The sequence below is a fragment of the Phascolarctos cinereus genome, unplaced genomic scaffold, assembly GCF_003287225.1.
Source record: "Phascolarctos cinereus isolate Bilbo 61053 unplaced genomic scaffold, phaCin_HiC Scaffold_7;HRSCAF=346, whole genome shotgun sequence".
Classification (NCBI taxonomy): domain Eukaryota; kingdom Metazoa; phylum Chordata; class Mammalia; order Diprotodontia; family Phascolarctidae; genus Phascolarctos; species Phascolarctos cinereus.
In genome coordinates, this window is record NW_027556180.1 from 172,573,004 (window position 1) to 172,589,526 (window position 16,523).

Genomic DNA, 16,523 nt, shown 5'->3' on the forward strand with positions numbered 1-16,523 from the left:
TCATTTGTCTTTTAGAACTCTTATGAATTAAAGGGAAAAAATTATTTTTGAAATATGGAAGAGAATCTTATAGCACTGAACCTCTGCAAGTGAGAAAATCTGCCTCATGAAGAGTTCTGTAAGAATTTCAGTAGAATTGTGCCTCAGGGAATTTCAAATTGTGTTAAATGAATTGGAATTATGTAAGTCCTGCTGTTAATTAGCAAGCATTATGCTTCATCAATTTCATAGGATAGGCAATTCTGTGTGTTGGGTTGCTCTGATGGAAGGGTGTAAAACTGATTGATAGTTTGATTGGTCATAGAGCTTGCCTATGTTTGCATTCTCATTTCAACCTCAGAATGCATTGCATTTTAAGTTACATCACTTTTAGTCTTCAGGAGGCCTATGAAATCAAAAGACATGAATTTTATGGTGAGCGTCAAAGGAAAGAAGAGGAGATGAAACAGATGTTTGTGCATCGAGTGAAGGAGAAAGAAGCAATCATGAAAGAAGCTGAGAGAGAGGTAAGTGTTGCCGGTTTGGGGTTTTGTTTGGTTTTTATGTATCCTGTTTATTTCATTTGAAAGAGTTTATTTACTGTACTTTAGGAGACCACCTGCCATTGCTTAGAAAGTTATCTTGCTGGCAAGCATATTTTAAATAAATATTTTACGTTTGAAATGAGAAATTTGGCTTACAAAAATTGGGCCCATTAGGGGGAGTACTCTTTCAACAGAGAAGTCCACTCACCTAAATGTGATTGTGCCAGCATGCCATTCATTGGGTATTAGGGAGCCCTAGATTTTTTGAAGAGAAGACTGATTCATTCTATCCAAATTTTAAAAAGTAGGTCTGGAAGTGACACAGAGAATTGATTGGAGAAAAGAAAGGGGTGGTCAGAACACTTGTTAGGAAGCTATTGGATTGGCTGAGGATTATGGTAATAGGAGAACTGGTAGAATCACTTGGATTTGTCAGGATTTGGTCACTGGTTGGGAGAGAGATAATTCAAAGGTAACATTAAGTTTTTGAATCTTGGAGAAATAGTTGTCAGAATGAGGAGCCCATTTAGGAGGAAATATAAACTTGCTTTTGTACATTGAGCTTGGGATGCCTATGAGACATCCAAATGGAAATGTCTTATAGACAACTGGAAATAAATGTGAGTCTGGTACATAGAAGAGAGTCAAAGTCTGGATTTGTAGCTGTGTGACTTATCTGCATCAAGCAGCTAAGTGGCATAATGGATAGAACACTGGGCCTGAAGTCGGGAAGTCTCATCTTCCTGAGTTCAAATGTGGCCTCAGATATTTATTAGCTATGTGACCTTAGAGAAGTCACTTAACCCTGTTTGCCTCAGTTTCTTCATCTGTAAAGTGAGCCAGAGGAGGAAATGGCAAACCACTCCAGTATCTTTACCAAGAAAATGACAAATGGGATCATAAAGAGTTAGAGGTGACTGAAAATGATTGAACAAAAAAAGAAGAGAAGGTAGCCAATGAGTGGTCCTTTTGAGAAGGCCTACTTAACATCAGGTACAGACAAAGGAGATAGGGTCTGAAAACTATAGCTGGGTTCTCTAGAATAATGAAGGTCTTTCTGAGAAAAATGGAAAAATCTTTGGCACTGAATAGTTCAAGAAAACATTGGTAAGCTACTTTTATTTTTTTTCCCCTTTAAAAAGTTTCTGGACTTAACTAATGGCTCTTTTTCTTTAAAAAGAAAAAAATTTAAGAAGCTTTTTATTCTGAACTTGACAAACAACAAATAAAATGAGCAGTTCCCAGCACATTTTAGAATAAGAGGGAGGGTATTGTACATGAAACCATAAATCTTTTACACGGAGTTTTTCTTTTTAGTATGTGATAAATTCAACTTTCATAGCTGTCCAGCTTATTTGTTAAGTCTTTCAGGCTTTCAGTGGAAGCACTGGGAAAAAAAGAAATTTTCATATTGGCTGTATCCAAAAATGCATATCTTCTGCATCTTGAGGTCTTTACTTCTGTGTCAGGAGGTGAACATTGTGATTTCATCATCAGTCCTCTGGAATCATTGATAGTCATTACATTGATCAGAGTTTGTTTTCCTTGTTCTGCCTGTTTCACTATGTCTTCCCAAGCTTCTCTGAAATGATCCTCTTAATTTCTTATGGCACAGTAATATTCTATTACATTCATATATCCTAAGTTCAGCCATTCTCCAGTTGATGAATATCCTCTTTGCCACTACAAAAAGAATAGCTATAAATATTTGTGGTGGATGGATCAAAGGGAAAGCAGTTTAATAACTTTTGGGGCATAGTTCCAAATGGTTTTCCAGAATGACTGGAACGTTTATCTAAGTGTTGGTGATTTACAGCATTTTTTTTTCACATAGCTGTGGAAAGTTTAGATTTCTTTCTTTGACCCTTCATCAGAGAAACTTGCTACAAAGATTTTCCCCCCTCAGTTACCCATTTCCTTTCTGATTTGTGTTGCCTTAGTTTTGTTTGCATAAAAACAGGATTGCCCATTTTTTCTTCTATGATCTCTTTCTCATTTGGTCATGAACTATTTATTTATCTATCTAGAGATCTGCAAGATAATTTCTTTCTTGCTCCTCAGATTTGATATGAAGTGACTTTTTATATATGTCATGTGTCTTTTTGGAGCTTGCTTGGGATTTTTTCTAGACTGCTTTCTAGTTGTGCCAGCAGTTTTTGTCAAATTGTGAGTCCTTTCTCTAGTGGCTGGAATTTTGGGGTTTATCTAGACTAGTTTAACAGTATCAAACTGCTCTGTAGATAGTTTGGGATGTGGTATTGCCAGGTCTCTTTCCTTTCTACTTTTCTCCCCATTATTTCCCTTGATCTGTTTTTTTCCTCTAGAAGAATTTTATTATTTTTTCTAACTTTATATAAAGCAATCTTTTGATTGCTCTGACACTGAATAAGTAAATTAATATAGGTCATATTGGCATTTTTATTATATTGGTTTAGCCTAGTGCTATATAAATCAGTTCTTTCAGGAGTAATAACTTTAACCTGAGTGGATCTATTTTGTGTGGCAAAATATATTATTGTTTAAAGAGTGCTTCAGTAAAGAAAGGAGATCTGGGTTTGAATTCACTTTGACACTATTAGCTGTATGACAAATCACTGTGAGGCATTTTACCTAGTTCCTAGCCTCTTATGTGGTTTCCATTAGCCAATATAGATAAAGCACTTTGTAAACCTTAAAGGCCACATAAAAGACAGCTATTGTCATTAATATTATTATGTGGACCAGGTCAATTAGGGCTATGTTTACGGGGCTATGTCTTTCCATCATCCTGGTAGTGTTTCATATAAGTCATTCAGTTGTTTTTTAGTTGTGTCCGGCTCATTATGACCTCATTTGGGGTTTTCTTAGCAGAGTAGTTTGCTATTTCCTTCTCCAGCTCATTTTGCAGATGAGAAAACTGAGGCAAAAAGGGTTAAGGGTCACACAGCTAGTGTCTGAGGCCAGATTTGAACTGGGGTCTTCCGAGACTCCAGGCCCAGGGTTTCTTGTGCTACCTTGATGCTCACTTTTCACAAAGTAGATGCTTAATTAATGGTTGTCCAATGAATGAACTTAAATAAGGATCATTGTTCCTTGAGGAAGCTCTTTTTCACAATTTTATATGCAAAGTGGTGCATAAATGAGTTTTTTTCAAGTTGAATAATATTTTAAATGCAGTAAAGGAGCTTGCTATTGAACAGAATCCTCTTGTGAATAATTTGAGAAAATGAATCATTTTCTAGTTTCTTTTTTTAAATTGGGATTTTTGTTTATACATTTCATTCATACATTCAGATTCATATAAGCAAGTCACATGAGCAGTTGCTTTTGTACAGTAATTTAAAATATTTTAGCTGCTTTTGTTTTTTATAATTTATCAGTAGGCAAACATATAACATTGGTAACCTGTGATGGATTAGTGGGTAGTTACAGGCAATTCCACTTCATTTGAATACTTATAACAGCTGTTTTAACAGTTCACTGGGGAAGAGTTTTGAAACTATTTATCTGCAGCAGTTTCATGTATCAGAGCATTAGACCAGAGCCCAGATCCAGTTCTGACTTTGTCATATAAACTTGAATAGGAAAGTCACTTCAGTTGTCTGCATGATGGTTTTCTTAACTTACACAAATGAGGGGTTTAGACTATATAATCTGAGATCCTTTTCATCTCTAGAGTGCTATGACTTGAAGTAGGCAACACCTAGATGATAAATTAATTGTTTCAAAAATGGAATTGTGAACATATTTCCCCATAGGAACAATCACAAATGATTATTAGTTCCAAAGCCAGCCTACAAAAACCCACTTAACCAAACAATGTATTTCAAATATAATGTGTATCTATTGCAATATAAATTACTGTTGTTGTAACACTAATATTTGGAATAGGCAGAAAAGCAATAAGTAGATATTCTTTTTCCTCCTGAAGTTTCCTTCTTCATCAGTTTGAGGCAGATGCTGACTTCTTTACCTTCCCGCAAAAAGCTAGTTGTCTAGAATGAGAAGCTCTTGCTCTGTTGCTTTCTCCCTCTCAACCACTGCTCTCGCTTTCCCAGATTCCCCACTACCACTCTGACCTGGGAAAGTTAATGGGCTGTGGGTCCAGTAGGATTGACTCAGGTCTTTTCACTCATTTGATGTCCTGGTCAGGGAAAAGGAGAGATTCTTTAATTTTTTTCTACTGTTAGCCTCCTTACTTAATGAAAGCCAGAAAGAATCCAGGAATCTTGGCTAGTTAGTTAACATACTAGTTCAGAGAGGGATTAAGGGCTGTCTGTTTTCCCAGTGGTTTCTTGGGAGGGAAGCTAATTTAACTTTTTTTTAAATTAAATTTTTATTGATATCTTGTATTTATGTCATCTGTATTTTACCCTCTATCCCCTCACAGAAAGCCATCCCTTATAAGTTCTCATTAGCTTCTTAATTATTTTCTAATGATAATTATTATTTGTCACAGAAAGTTCAAATCTGAAATTGTTGAGAGTAGGTGGCCTGGAGCAGAGATTTTTGAATAAGAGGAATCCATGCTGGTTGTATTGGCTGACAGTCCAGCTGTTTGGAGAGAGATAGAAAAAGAGGATCATAATTTCATAGATTTAGAGATGAAAGAAACCATATAATCCTAACTCCTCATTTTGCTGATGAGGAGCCCAGGCCCAGAGAAGCTAAATAATTTGCTTAAGGTTATACAATTAATAAATTTTTTATTTCAATATAAAATCACAAAATCAAAGAATTCTTAAAATTTTATGTTTGGAAGAGATATCAGTAGTAGTCAGCTAATACCACTCATACCCCTAAAGGAATCTCTACTCTAAAACACCTGCCAAGTGGTCATCTAACATCTGCTTGAAGACCTTCTCTGGGGTGGGAATCCACCTCCTCCCAAAATCAAGTCTTTTAGATTCCTAAGCACACTGAACCAGTTTAACTTGTGACAGGAAATGTTCTAAGAAAAATAAAAAGGCAGTACAACATAGAGAATGGTAATTTGTGACTTTCTAAGTTAATGTGAGCCCCCCAGGGATCTATTTCTTTGAGTTTGTCACCATTGGTATGGGGGATAAGTCACTGGTCTTGGATTCAGGAAGACCTAGGTTCAAATCTGCCCTAGACCCTTACTAGTTGTGTCAACACAAAGCAGATCACTTAGCCTCTCATCCGAATATGTAAATAAGAATAGTACCTCTCTATAGAGTTGTTATGAAGAGCAGAGAACATAATATTTATATGTAACATATTTAGTATATGAAATACTTTGCAAACCTTTAAGTAATACATTAATGTTAGAAAATACCTTAAATAGCAGGGGGCTCTGAATATTAGCATTCTGATTTATTTTGTAATCAAATATATCTTTAAAATGATGATAAAAGTCAGTGGGGAAATTCTGTATAAGAGTTTATACTTGAATTGTGTTGTGTACTTGTGAAAGTTTCTTGCTGAACTGATTCTTGGAGTTACACTGCCCCCACATGTATGGTAATCAGAACTACACACTTGCTTTTTAGCTGCAGGCCAAATTTGAGCATCTTAAAAGACTTCATCAGGAAGAAAGAATGAAACTTGAAGAAAAGAGAAGGTGTTTGGAAGAAGAAATAATTGCTTTTACTAAAAAGAAAGCTGCATCTGACCTACTCCAAAATCAGTCTTTAAATGCCTCTGGCCAGTGTGAAGAAAGAAAAGGATCGTAAGAAGTAAGTGTTCTCTGAAACCTAGACCATCAATGCAGAAAAAGCTACTACACTGAAAAGGGATGTGAGACAGGAAAAATAACTTTTCTTTGAATCTTACCTGTGTTTAGAGTATACCTATGATAAATTCAGACCTGTTATCTCTGTTCAAACTCAAACTAAAATTGGAATTTAGTCTTTAAAGGCAATGCAAAGATATTTAAAAACAAACCAACCAAGATTAAAAAGGCCTTTATTCTTAGAATAGTTTTTCTTGTCAGATTTTGCTGATATGAACTCTATGAGAATTTTTATTTCCTTAAGGCTTCCAGACTTTAAATTCTGGTGTGCGATGCCAAACTTGTAAAAAGGCTAATGAGCCAACATAAAGAGACAGAAAGGGCCACCCTGATAAAAAGGGGTGGCCAAGAGTAGCGTTTTATCTTGAGAGTTATGGGTATGTTCAATGTAACTTTGGCATTTGCTTTTTTGAGAATGCTGATTCCCTCTTGCGTATTGCCTCTATGCACCCTTCTGGCTGTTGGCGAAATTCAAAATAACCCCTTCTGGTAGTGACACTTTTGGGGTCTAACCTAACCATCTTTAGAGTCAGTGGCTTGATAATTGCCAAAGACTTATCTTATTGTTATTCTGGCAGTGTCCATTACAAAGTCAGCATTTTCAAAAATCACAACTCATTCTTGAAAACATTCCTAAAAATGTAACCTTGGTGCACAGTACCTTTTGGAAGAGGTTTTCTATATACACCAAAAGAAAAAAAAGTCAGGTTTTGGGGGTTTCATGGAGCTTTTTAGGTTAGACCAATCTGGTTTTCATAGCCATGGGGAGATGTTAGTGAGGAAGGAGTAGTTTCTATTTTAAAAATGGCAAAAAGAAGCTCTAGTGCTAACATATAATACCAGTTGTAATGAATATAATGCTAGTTTTTAATACCTATAATTTATTCAAGTTCTATTTCATTACAATGTGTACAAAAATGCTTGAATATTAAGACTGACAGTAGAAAGAGTGCTAGATTTGAAGTTAGGACTCACAGTCCCAACTCTGTCACTTTGTGACCTTGGGCAAGTCACTTAACCTTTAGACCTCAGTTTCCTCATCTGCAAAATGAAGGGGTTGGACTAGATGCCTGACATCTAGCTCTGCAACACTGGACAGTTTAACAACTACTTTGTCTTATAATGTTCGTCTTATAATGATAGGGAGAAGCTTTTCCCTTCTCCCCCCCCCTTCACTATTTTTGGTTGCTTTGGGTGATTAATTTTTTAAAAAATGTTCTTGTCAATGGAATCACTAGTTGTAATCTTTCTGAGGGCTACAGAATATTGATCTTGAAAGACCATACAGCATTATTTTCAAAGTTAAACAGAGTCAAACTCCTCACACTCTTGGCTGAAAATTCAAAAATATTATTTTTCCTTACCCTTATGAAAATCTAGGTTTTTGAAAATGCATTTTCTATGTCCTGATTTTTTTTCTTGCAGTATTAAACAAAAATTAGGTTTTAGCAGGGGCCATACCAAACACATAGCTCTAGGCATTTCTGTTTTCTGTTCTCTTTTCTCATATGCCAGTTAATCATCACTCTTTTTCTTTTCCTCTTTCAGCTCCAGCTTTATGTAATACAGAAGTTCCAGATTTATATAGCAAAGACGATCACAGAAGCAAACATTATGTGTAGAAGTATGCTTTGATTTTCTTTTTATTATGTAGTGTGTTTTTTGTTGTTGTGCTGTAACTTTTTTTTTACTAAGGACACATGTTAGATGACCATAGCAACTAGCAATTATGTAAAGATATTTTGAAAAAGAAGGCCAATATATACGCCATAAGTTACTGATAATAGTCTTTATTGCTGCTACTTTGAAATGCACTTAAGCTGTCTCTTTTATCGCCAAATTGACCCTTTCCAAATACATTGTACCAAAGATAAGACTCAGTGCTGTTTAAAATACAGCACTCTGCCACAGTACAAAGGCTATATTACATTTAATGTTCAAATGAATATGTACAAGAATCATTCTTTAAAAAAAAACCATTTTTATTATTTTAACACACTAAACACCATTTAATTTTTAGAGTTTAAAGGAATGCCTTACCTTTTACTAGTTATAGATGATTGGTAAGGATTTTTAATTGCCGAATCATCCAATTATGGAATATGATTGTAAGCTTTTCTGTCTTGACTTGCCATGCTGATGAATGAATACATGAGCAAAAATGCCTAAGTTGGGCAGCCTCCTTTCTAGTGATTGATGCCCTGGACATTTTTATGATATTTGCTTGTGTTTCATTGATGCATACCACCTAATTATTTGAGTACTTTAAAACCCTGACTGGTATGTTAGGGAGGGAAAAAAAAGTGGTAAATCCATAGAGATAGAAATTAATGCTCAAATAATAATCACAAACATCTTACTATTAAAGATGCATATAAATTTTAGATTAACTCTGTCTTCTCTACCTACATTGAATGTTTGAATTCAAAGTGCCTTAGTATCATGCATAAGAAAAATGACATGATTTCTAATCATTAGTTAACAGTAATAGTTTTTAATATTCTTTTTTTTTGTATTTGAATATCTTTAATAAAACTGACACTTAACTCATGACAGATTGATATATTTGCAAAATGTGTCGAAATCACTTTAAACCTAAGTCATCATTGAGAAACCTTCTAACATATCTTCCTGATTTATTCAACCTGTAAGTAGCCTTTACTCCACTTCAACGATTTGTGTCTGTTTTGAAGAGCAATCTTTAACATATGCACAATACAAAGTTTGTCCTATTATTATCACTTGGAATCTTCTCCACAACCTGGTGAGGTAAGTGAGATAAGGACTCTGTCTGCCATTGCCATCTTGATTCAGTTAAAAGCCTCTCAGTTTATATGCCCTGATTTCTTAAGGTCACTTTGTACGTATTCTAAGGCTTGGTGTATTTCTCATGTTCTTAAATGTTAACAGGCTTATAGGTATGATAGATACAAAGCAATAACTTCTTTTTGCAGCTGAATAAAGATTCCAGTTCTGTTGGGCTAAAGGATGCAGTTTACCTTCCTGTCTATATAGCTATATGATATAACATGAAACTTATTCATTCTCTTGACCATACTGACAAGCTTAAATTTTCAGTGTTTAAAAAGGCACAAAATTTAAAAATTTAAATTCATGAAATATGCATTGGGAAGAATTTATTTGAATTAATGAAGGAGCTTTATCTAGACTAAAGCATTCACCATATGTCTCCTTTCAATGCATCACCAAATCTCCTTAAAACTTAACTTAGACCTTATTCTAGGCTTTTGGTTATACAATCTGAGTGTCGCCTCTACTACATGACTCACTTGAATGAAGTTTTTTTTTCTTAATAGGAAGCAAATCATGTTTAAAAACAGTTTGCATAAATCATGAATAGAGACTACCTACATTTACAGCCATATGAGAAAATGCTTCAGTGCAGGGCTTCTGTTTGTTCTGGCTGGTTACCAACCTTTAGCAAAACTTTAAAGCCTCTCTTAAATAAGTTCTCTTCCAAATTGATTTTGTGAGACCCAGTCCCCTCTTTATATTATTTTCCTCCTAGTTAGTGATTTCTCTTTTTCACTATAGGTGGCCAGAGCATTCTGTTCTCTTTATCTACCTCCGTTTTTAAAATCTGGAAGGAATGAACATGTCATTTGAATGGGTTGGTTGAATGCCTAGTTACCTTGAGTTTGAATGAGTTTCAAGATATCAGCCCAACTAATATTTGCATCTTAAGTATTTATTGCGTTTATTTGTGGAAACACCTATCTACTGTTTAAATTAGGGACTTAGGTTATTTGTGAGCAGGTAGATTTTATATCTCAATCTATCTATATAGATATAGATTTTTTTTTTGATAGGGCAGGAAGAAGGCCCAAGGCGAATGGGCTGGTAAAGGTCTATTACTAGGTGGAATTGCTAAGACAGAGGAACTTGTGTACTTGGTCAATGATTTTGCTAAGACCAGGAGGCTGCAGCTCTGTAACACAACTTCAGTCAGACACTTTCCTTCCAGAATTCCTATTCCTTTCTTCTTTCTTAGGTACAAATCACAATCTCTCCTTACCTTTTATCTAACTCTGTCCTAAGCCTTCAGATATACACTTTTTTCTGGTACATTTAATGTCTAAAATTTAATAACACTTTGTACCATAACTCTCCTTTTCATGCTATGCTGGTATATAGCCTTATGTTTTCTATCAGATTTCTACATATTGTAGTGGAAGTTTGACACCTAAATGTATTCATAGTGAAACATATTATTAGGAAGAGTAGGGTAGGGAGAAAGGTAAATGATGACATTTCCTTTTTTTAGGTCAGCATGGCATTATGTTCAGAAGTATTTATCAGTTTTTATAGCATAAAAATAAGCCTGCATAAGTGGACTGCTTGGGAGCATATTTCTGGGATATCTTAATCCACACCTATGTAAATAATATCTCTTTACCTCACCACCAGGAATGTGGGTTGAATTCCCGGCTCCCAGTGCAACTTCCATCAAACAAATTCAGGCATTTTACTACAATTCACATCTCCTACCATTATAGTAAGAATGCAAAAACTTCTATACCTTGACTGATGGCCCACTGTTCTCAACCAGTATATGAATCAGCAGTGAAAGTGGAATGTTTCTCTCCTCCACCCCACCTTTAAGCCTGTGGGAAAATAATGTGACCAGTATCCATATACAACTTAGACTTCCCTCAAAGTGAGTTAAATGCTCCTTGGGTAGAAGTTGCTTGCTCCTGTATGTAAATCATGGGCTTCCCCAATGATGCTAAAAGGATTACTCTAGTATTAGTTTCCTATTCAGTTCAACAAATATCTATTAAATGCAGTGGATAGAATACCTGGTCTGTAGTAATGAAGACTCATCTGTAAAATGAGCTGGAGAAGGAAATAACAAACCACTCTGTAATCTTTGTCGAGAAAATCCCAAAGGGGGTCACAGAGAGTTGGACGTGAGTGAAAACAACTGAAAAACAGCAAAAGTGTATAGGACACAGTACTAGGCAAATACAAAGTAAAACAGTCCTTGCTCTCAGAGCTTATGGTCTCCTGGGAGAATGCCACATTTTTAGGGCATGGTATAGGGGAAAGTGTACTGCACTTGGCAGTCACAGTACTGAACTTGAATCCAAAGCCTGCCCTATGTGACCTGTATGCTTCCTACCTAGAGTAAACTACTAGTTTGCTCATCTGTAAAATGAGAGGAGGATGGACCTCTAAGGTCTCTTTTATATGTGTGATCCTATGGAAAACTTTGATCCAAGGTAGGATGCTGTGCTTACAATTGGAGTGATCCAGACCACAACAGCTAAGGAAATTTGCAGAGAAAGAGAACACTTTGAGAGAAGACAGATTTTCCCTTTGCTGGGAGAAATCAGGGAAGGCAGATGCAGCATGAGGAGGTGGCACCTATATTGACTGAGCTGTGAAGGAGAGAGTGATGTCACCAGGCCTAGATGAAGTACATTTTGGAAACGGGAGGCAGCGTTTCAGGTGCAGGTAATAGCTACATCCTTGGGAGGGTGTCCCCAAGAAAATGCCATGAAAATTGTATTAGCGTATACCAGGACCTATAGCATATTTAAATTTATCAATTTGAATGAATAAAAAAATTTGTCAAATATTATGTGTATGGCACAGAAAGGTCTTTTGAGAGGTAAGAGGAGCACCAAAGGAATATTGTCTTTCTGAAGTCAAGGGATAAGAGAATATTCAGGAGAAAGGGACATACAGGAATGCTAAATCGTATGGAGCAGTCAGGGAGGATGAAGACAAAAATGTGTATCAGATGTGGCAATTCAGAGGTCTCTGGAAACCTTTAGAGGAGGTGAAAGTAGGAGTTAGATCACAAGGGGATGAAGAAAGAGTGAGTGGAGGAGTAGCTAGGCGGCCCAGTGGATAGAGCAACTGGCCTAGCAGTCAGGAGGACCTGAGTTCAATTCTGACCTCAGACACTTACTAGCTGTGTAACTCTGGGCACATCACTTAACTCTGCCTCAAAAAAAAAAAAGAGTGGGGAAAGAAGTAAACAGGTATAGACATCTTTTTCAAGTTTGGAGATGAATGGAAGGGTAGAGGGAATACTTTTTTTTTCTAACAATTGGGGAGAACTAAACATTTTTGTAGGCAAGTGACAAGGAATAATGAAGAGGGAGATTAAAGATGCATGAAAGAGGGGATGGTGATGGCTGGAGCAAGGTCCAGTTACAGTAGAAAGAGTACTATATTTGCAGAAAGAGGAATTGGATTTGAGTCTACTTTTGCTGTGTATTACCCTTTTGACATTGAGTGGCTTCTCCTATCCATCCAAAGAAATGAACATTCTGATAATTTCATGATGGTGAAGATCAGGCTTTTCTGTTTAGTTGAGGCAGAGTTTTATTTCCTAAGCTATTTATGGGAAAGCCCTGTATTCTCAGAGGAAACAACATGTACTCACAAAAAAGTACTTATAAAATATGTAATATGTGTGTGTTTGCGTGTGTATATAAACAAGATAAATTCCATAGTAGTTTGGCATGAGTAAAGAGAAAGCATTAGTTAAGGAGGATATTTGGAAGTCTTTAAAAAAAAAGCTTTTGAGAGGCCTTTTTTCTCACCCAAAAAAGGTTGGGCTTGAGCTGAGCCTTGAAGGAAATTTGAGGTTCCTAGGGGCAGAGGTGAGGAGGGAGTACATTCTAGGCAAGGACGAGAGTCAGTGGAAAGGCATAAATGATAGTACATGGACTGTCATGTGTGCAGAATAGGAAGAAGGCCAGTTTGACCAGAATATAGAGTATGGGAAAGAGTAAATATAATAATAAATCTGGAAAGGCAGATTGGGGCCAGATTGTGAAGGGCTTAAAATGCCTACCAAGGAATATAAATATACATATATCCTAGAAGTAAGAGAGTCACTGGAATTTATTGAGTGTGTGTAGGGAGGTGAGAGCAGGGAGACTGATGTAGTCAGATCTGTACTTGAAGAAAATCGCTTTGGTGGCTGTGTGAAAGACATTTCAGAGAGGATAGAGACTTAAAACAGAGACCAATTTTGAAGCTATTTCGGTGGTATGGGCGAGAAGTGATGAGGTCATGGAATGTGATGGTAGCCTATGATGGCTATGGAATTAGAAGAATAGGAGAATCAAGGTGAGAAAGATGGAGGTAGGAATTACAAGATTAAGCAACTGAAGAGGCAGCTAGGTGGCACAGTGGATAGAGCACTGGCCGTGGAGTCAGGAGGACCCGAGTTCAAATCCAGCCTCAGACACATAATACTTACTAGTTATGTGACTCTGGGCAAGTCACTTAACTCCATTTGCCTGACACCCCCCCAAAAAAAAAAAGATTGAGCAACTGATTGTATACATGAGATAAAGGAAAATCTTTGACTCCTGTCAAAGATAAAGCAAATGTAACTGAAAAGATGGTAATACCCACAATAGAAATAGGGGAGTTCAGAAGAAGAATGGGTTTGAGAAGAAAGATAAAACATTCTCATTTGGACATGTTAAGTTTGAAATATTTATGCAATATGAATTTTGAGGTGTCCAATAGGTAGTTGATGATGCAGGAATGGAGCTAAGGAAAGAGAATGAATATATATGTGTGTATAGACATGCACACATTATTTATTACATATACATAATATATAAAATATTAATGGGTAGTTGATTATGGCAAGTTTTACAAGCATGCTTGTTGTTCTGCCTGGAGATAAAGATTTCCCATTTGAAAGCACCTTTTTATAGTTCTTCAGCATAGCAATATCTGATCTACTTATAGCCCTTTATAGTAATGCCTAAATTCTGGAAGTATTGGGGTGGGGGGAATTATAGGCCTGGGATCTAGTAAGCTTGAAACCTGATTGCACATTCTGTTCTTTTTATGCTTCTAGAGCAGTGTTCTTGATGGGGTGGGAGGTAGGAAAAAAGAAAGGGTCAGGGTAGCATGACCCCAAGGGATATATGTGATCAATCATCTAGTGTGGAAAGTAGTGTCGCATCCCATCCTCCCAAGATAGCCTATCCTGGGGTTTATTCACCCTGTGTACCTCTAACAGCAAAACTTTTCCCCCCATTCCAACATCACCTATACCAACATAAGTTTAGATAATAGTTGGTAAAATTGCTTCATCTCCGCCCTTTTCCCATCATGGTTATAGTAGGTGCTCCTTGGAAGGTAGGCTGTAGATTTTACTTGTAAAACATCCCTCTCATCTTTGTCCTTTCCTCCACTCACAGACCACACAATAGGTCCCCATAATCTCTGGCCTGCACTATTAACAATGACTTTCTACTTGGTCTCCCAGCATCAAGTCTCTTCCCAATTTATCCTCATTCAACAGCCAAAATAATTTTCTTGAAGTACAAATTTGACCATTTCACCCCCTACTCAACAAATGTCAATGGCTCCCTCTTACCCATTACAATCTGCTACCAAGCCAAATTTTTTTTAATTTTACTTCCTTCCTCAAACTCAACAATTCAGCCAAACTGGCCTTCTTGCTGTTCCTCACTAATAAGACAGCACAACTGAAGTGTCTAGACATGAATAGGAAACCATCCATTACGCGGAACCATGTAAAGAAGGAAGAACGAATTTATACTCAGGGCTTAATGCTGAGTTGAAATCAAAGAAAATTTACTTCTGCTTCTTTTTGGAGATGGTGAAACATGACTCCTGTTGAAAAGCTGTTATATCTACCTACTTCAGTGACCTGTTACTTGATTGTAAAGTTGTGTATTTCTCAGTAAAACAGCTGTTAAAAAGGCAACCTATTTAATTTGCTCCATATATGAAATTGACTGAACAATTATCTAATAAAGTTGTTATGTATGGATCTGCCCTATTCCCCAGAAAATAGGCAGGGATTTTTTTAAAAATAAGGAAATATTTAATCACATTGCTTTTAATGACTTTTTGTATATAAAATTGTAAATATAATTTTAAATGTTTACTTCACTTCATCTTTTAAATTTTTTATTTCTGTGTATGTTTTATAAGGTAAATACAGTCTATTCTCAACTTTGGTAGGAGTACTATTCCTAGAAAATGGTGCAAAACTGGAAAAAAAATGTGAATGTTGATATATCGAAATGGGGATCTCATGACCACCAAAAACTAATCTTTTGCTAGACACTACTGAAAATAAACTTTTCTTCATACAATTCTTTATAGCAAAACATTTTTTTCTCACTAGCAATTCCTTAGAATTGTGTTTTTTTGTCTGAGTGCTATAATTTCAATTTAAAAAAACAACATTAATTTCATACAATACTATACTGTTGTAAACCTCTGTACCTTGACCATTCTTTGAAAACCATGGGAGAGGTTGCTGGAACTTTAGTTACTGCTGTTGATAGATACAGAGATTGGCAAGGTCTCAACATCATCTCTGATCCTCCAAATATATGGGGAGCTCTTTACTGTGGTGTGGTGAACTAGACACTAAAGAGCCTGATAGGATATCAGCTGCTCTACAAACTTTGTGCCCGTCATTGTCTTTGCTACTGCACATAGCCATGAATGTGTGTGGTTGCCAATGTGAAAGTAAAAATTAGGTTACCAATGAAATCATATGAATGCTTGAAGTCAAGAAAATTAAATGCACAAATGTCAAAGGTTTACTTAATACCAGTATTATAGTTCATGTATGATGTAGATAGATGACCAAAAAGGTTTGGAGACCACCATTTCTAGAGCAAAAGAGTAGTTTGTCCTGGGTATCAGGACTGTCAATCAATCAACAAACATTTATTAATTGGCCATGTGTAAGGCATTACAAAGAATAAAATGACCCCCACTTTCAAGGATTTTACACTCTAATGGGAGAGACAGCAAGTATTTAAGTCTATACCAAATAAATATAAAGTCATTTTGGAAGATAGTTAACTATTAGAGGAGGAAAGGTAGTGATTGAGTTGTGTCTTGAAGAGAGGAATTCTATGAGTCTTAGGTGAGGAGAGGGTGTAACCTAGGTATAAGCATGTTCTTATCTATGAACATGAAGTGATTAACATCTCCAGCTAGGGATGAGTGATCCTTTTTAAGTTCGAGGACAATAAGGCCATTCTTATTCCAAAGTGGCTGAGAAAAAGGTGCTAAGTGGTGAACTGCCAGAGAATGACATCAGCCTACTCCAAGTATATTTAGTGCTAAGAAGGTCTAGCCCTAATTGTGGCATCCAGAGGGCCAAAGCCAAAAACATTAGCCAACTGATCAAAGAGCCCCCCCTCCCACTGCTTTGGGGACTCCCAGTTGTCAGGAAAGCCCTACAGGTAAGTTAACTCCCTAGGAGACAT

The 16,523-nt window shown here is 36.3% G+C and overlaps 1 protein-coding gene across 1 annotated transcript in view; it reads left to right on the top strand.

Annotated features, from left to right (window-relative positions):
- SEPTIN10 (septin 10) overlaps positions 1-8,808 on the top strand; it is a 53,783-nt gene extending 44,975 nt beyond the window's left edge. The window contains exons 9-11 of the mRNA XM_020965205.2: positions 374-506; positions 6,017-6,202; positions 7,807-8,808. Of these exons, the coding sequence (XP_020820864.1) occupies positions 374-506; positions 6,017-6,199 (316 nt within the window). The 3' untranslated portion in view covers positions 6,200-6,202; positions 7,807-8,808. The remainder of the gene's footprint in view (positions 1-373; positions 507-6,016; positions 6,203-7,806) is intronic.
- Positions 8,809-16,523: the final 7,715 nt, after the last annotated feature.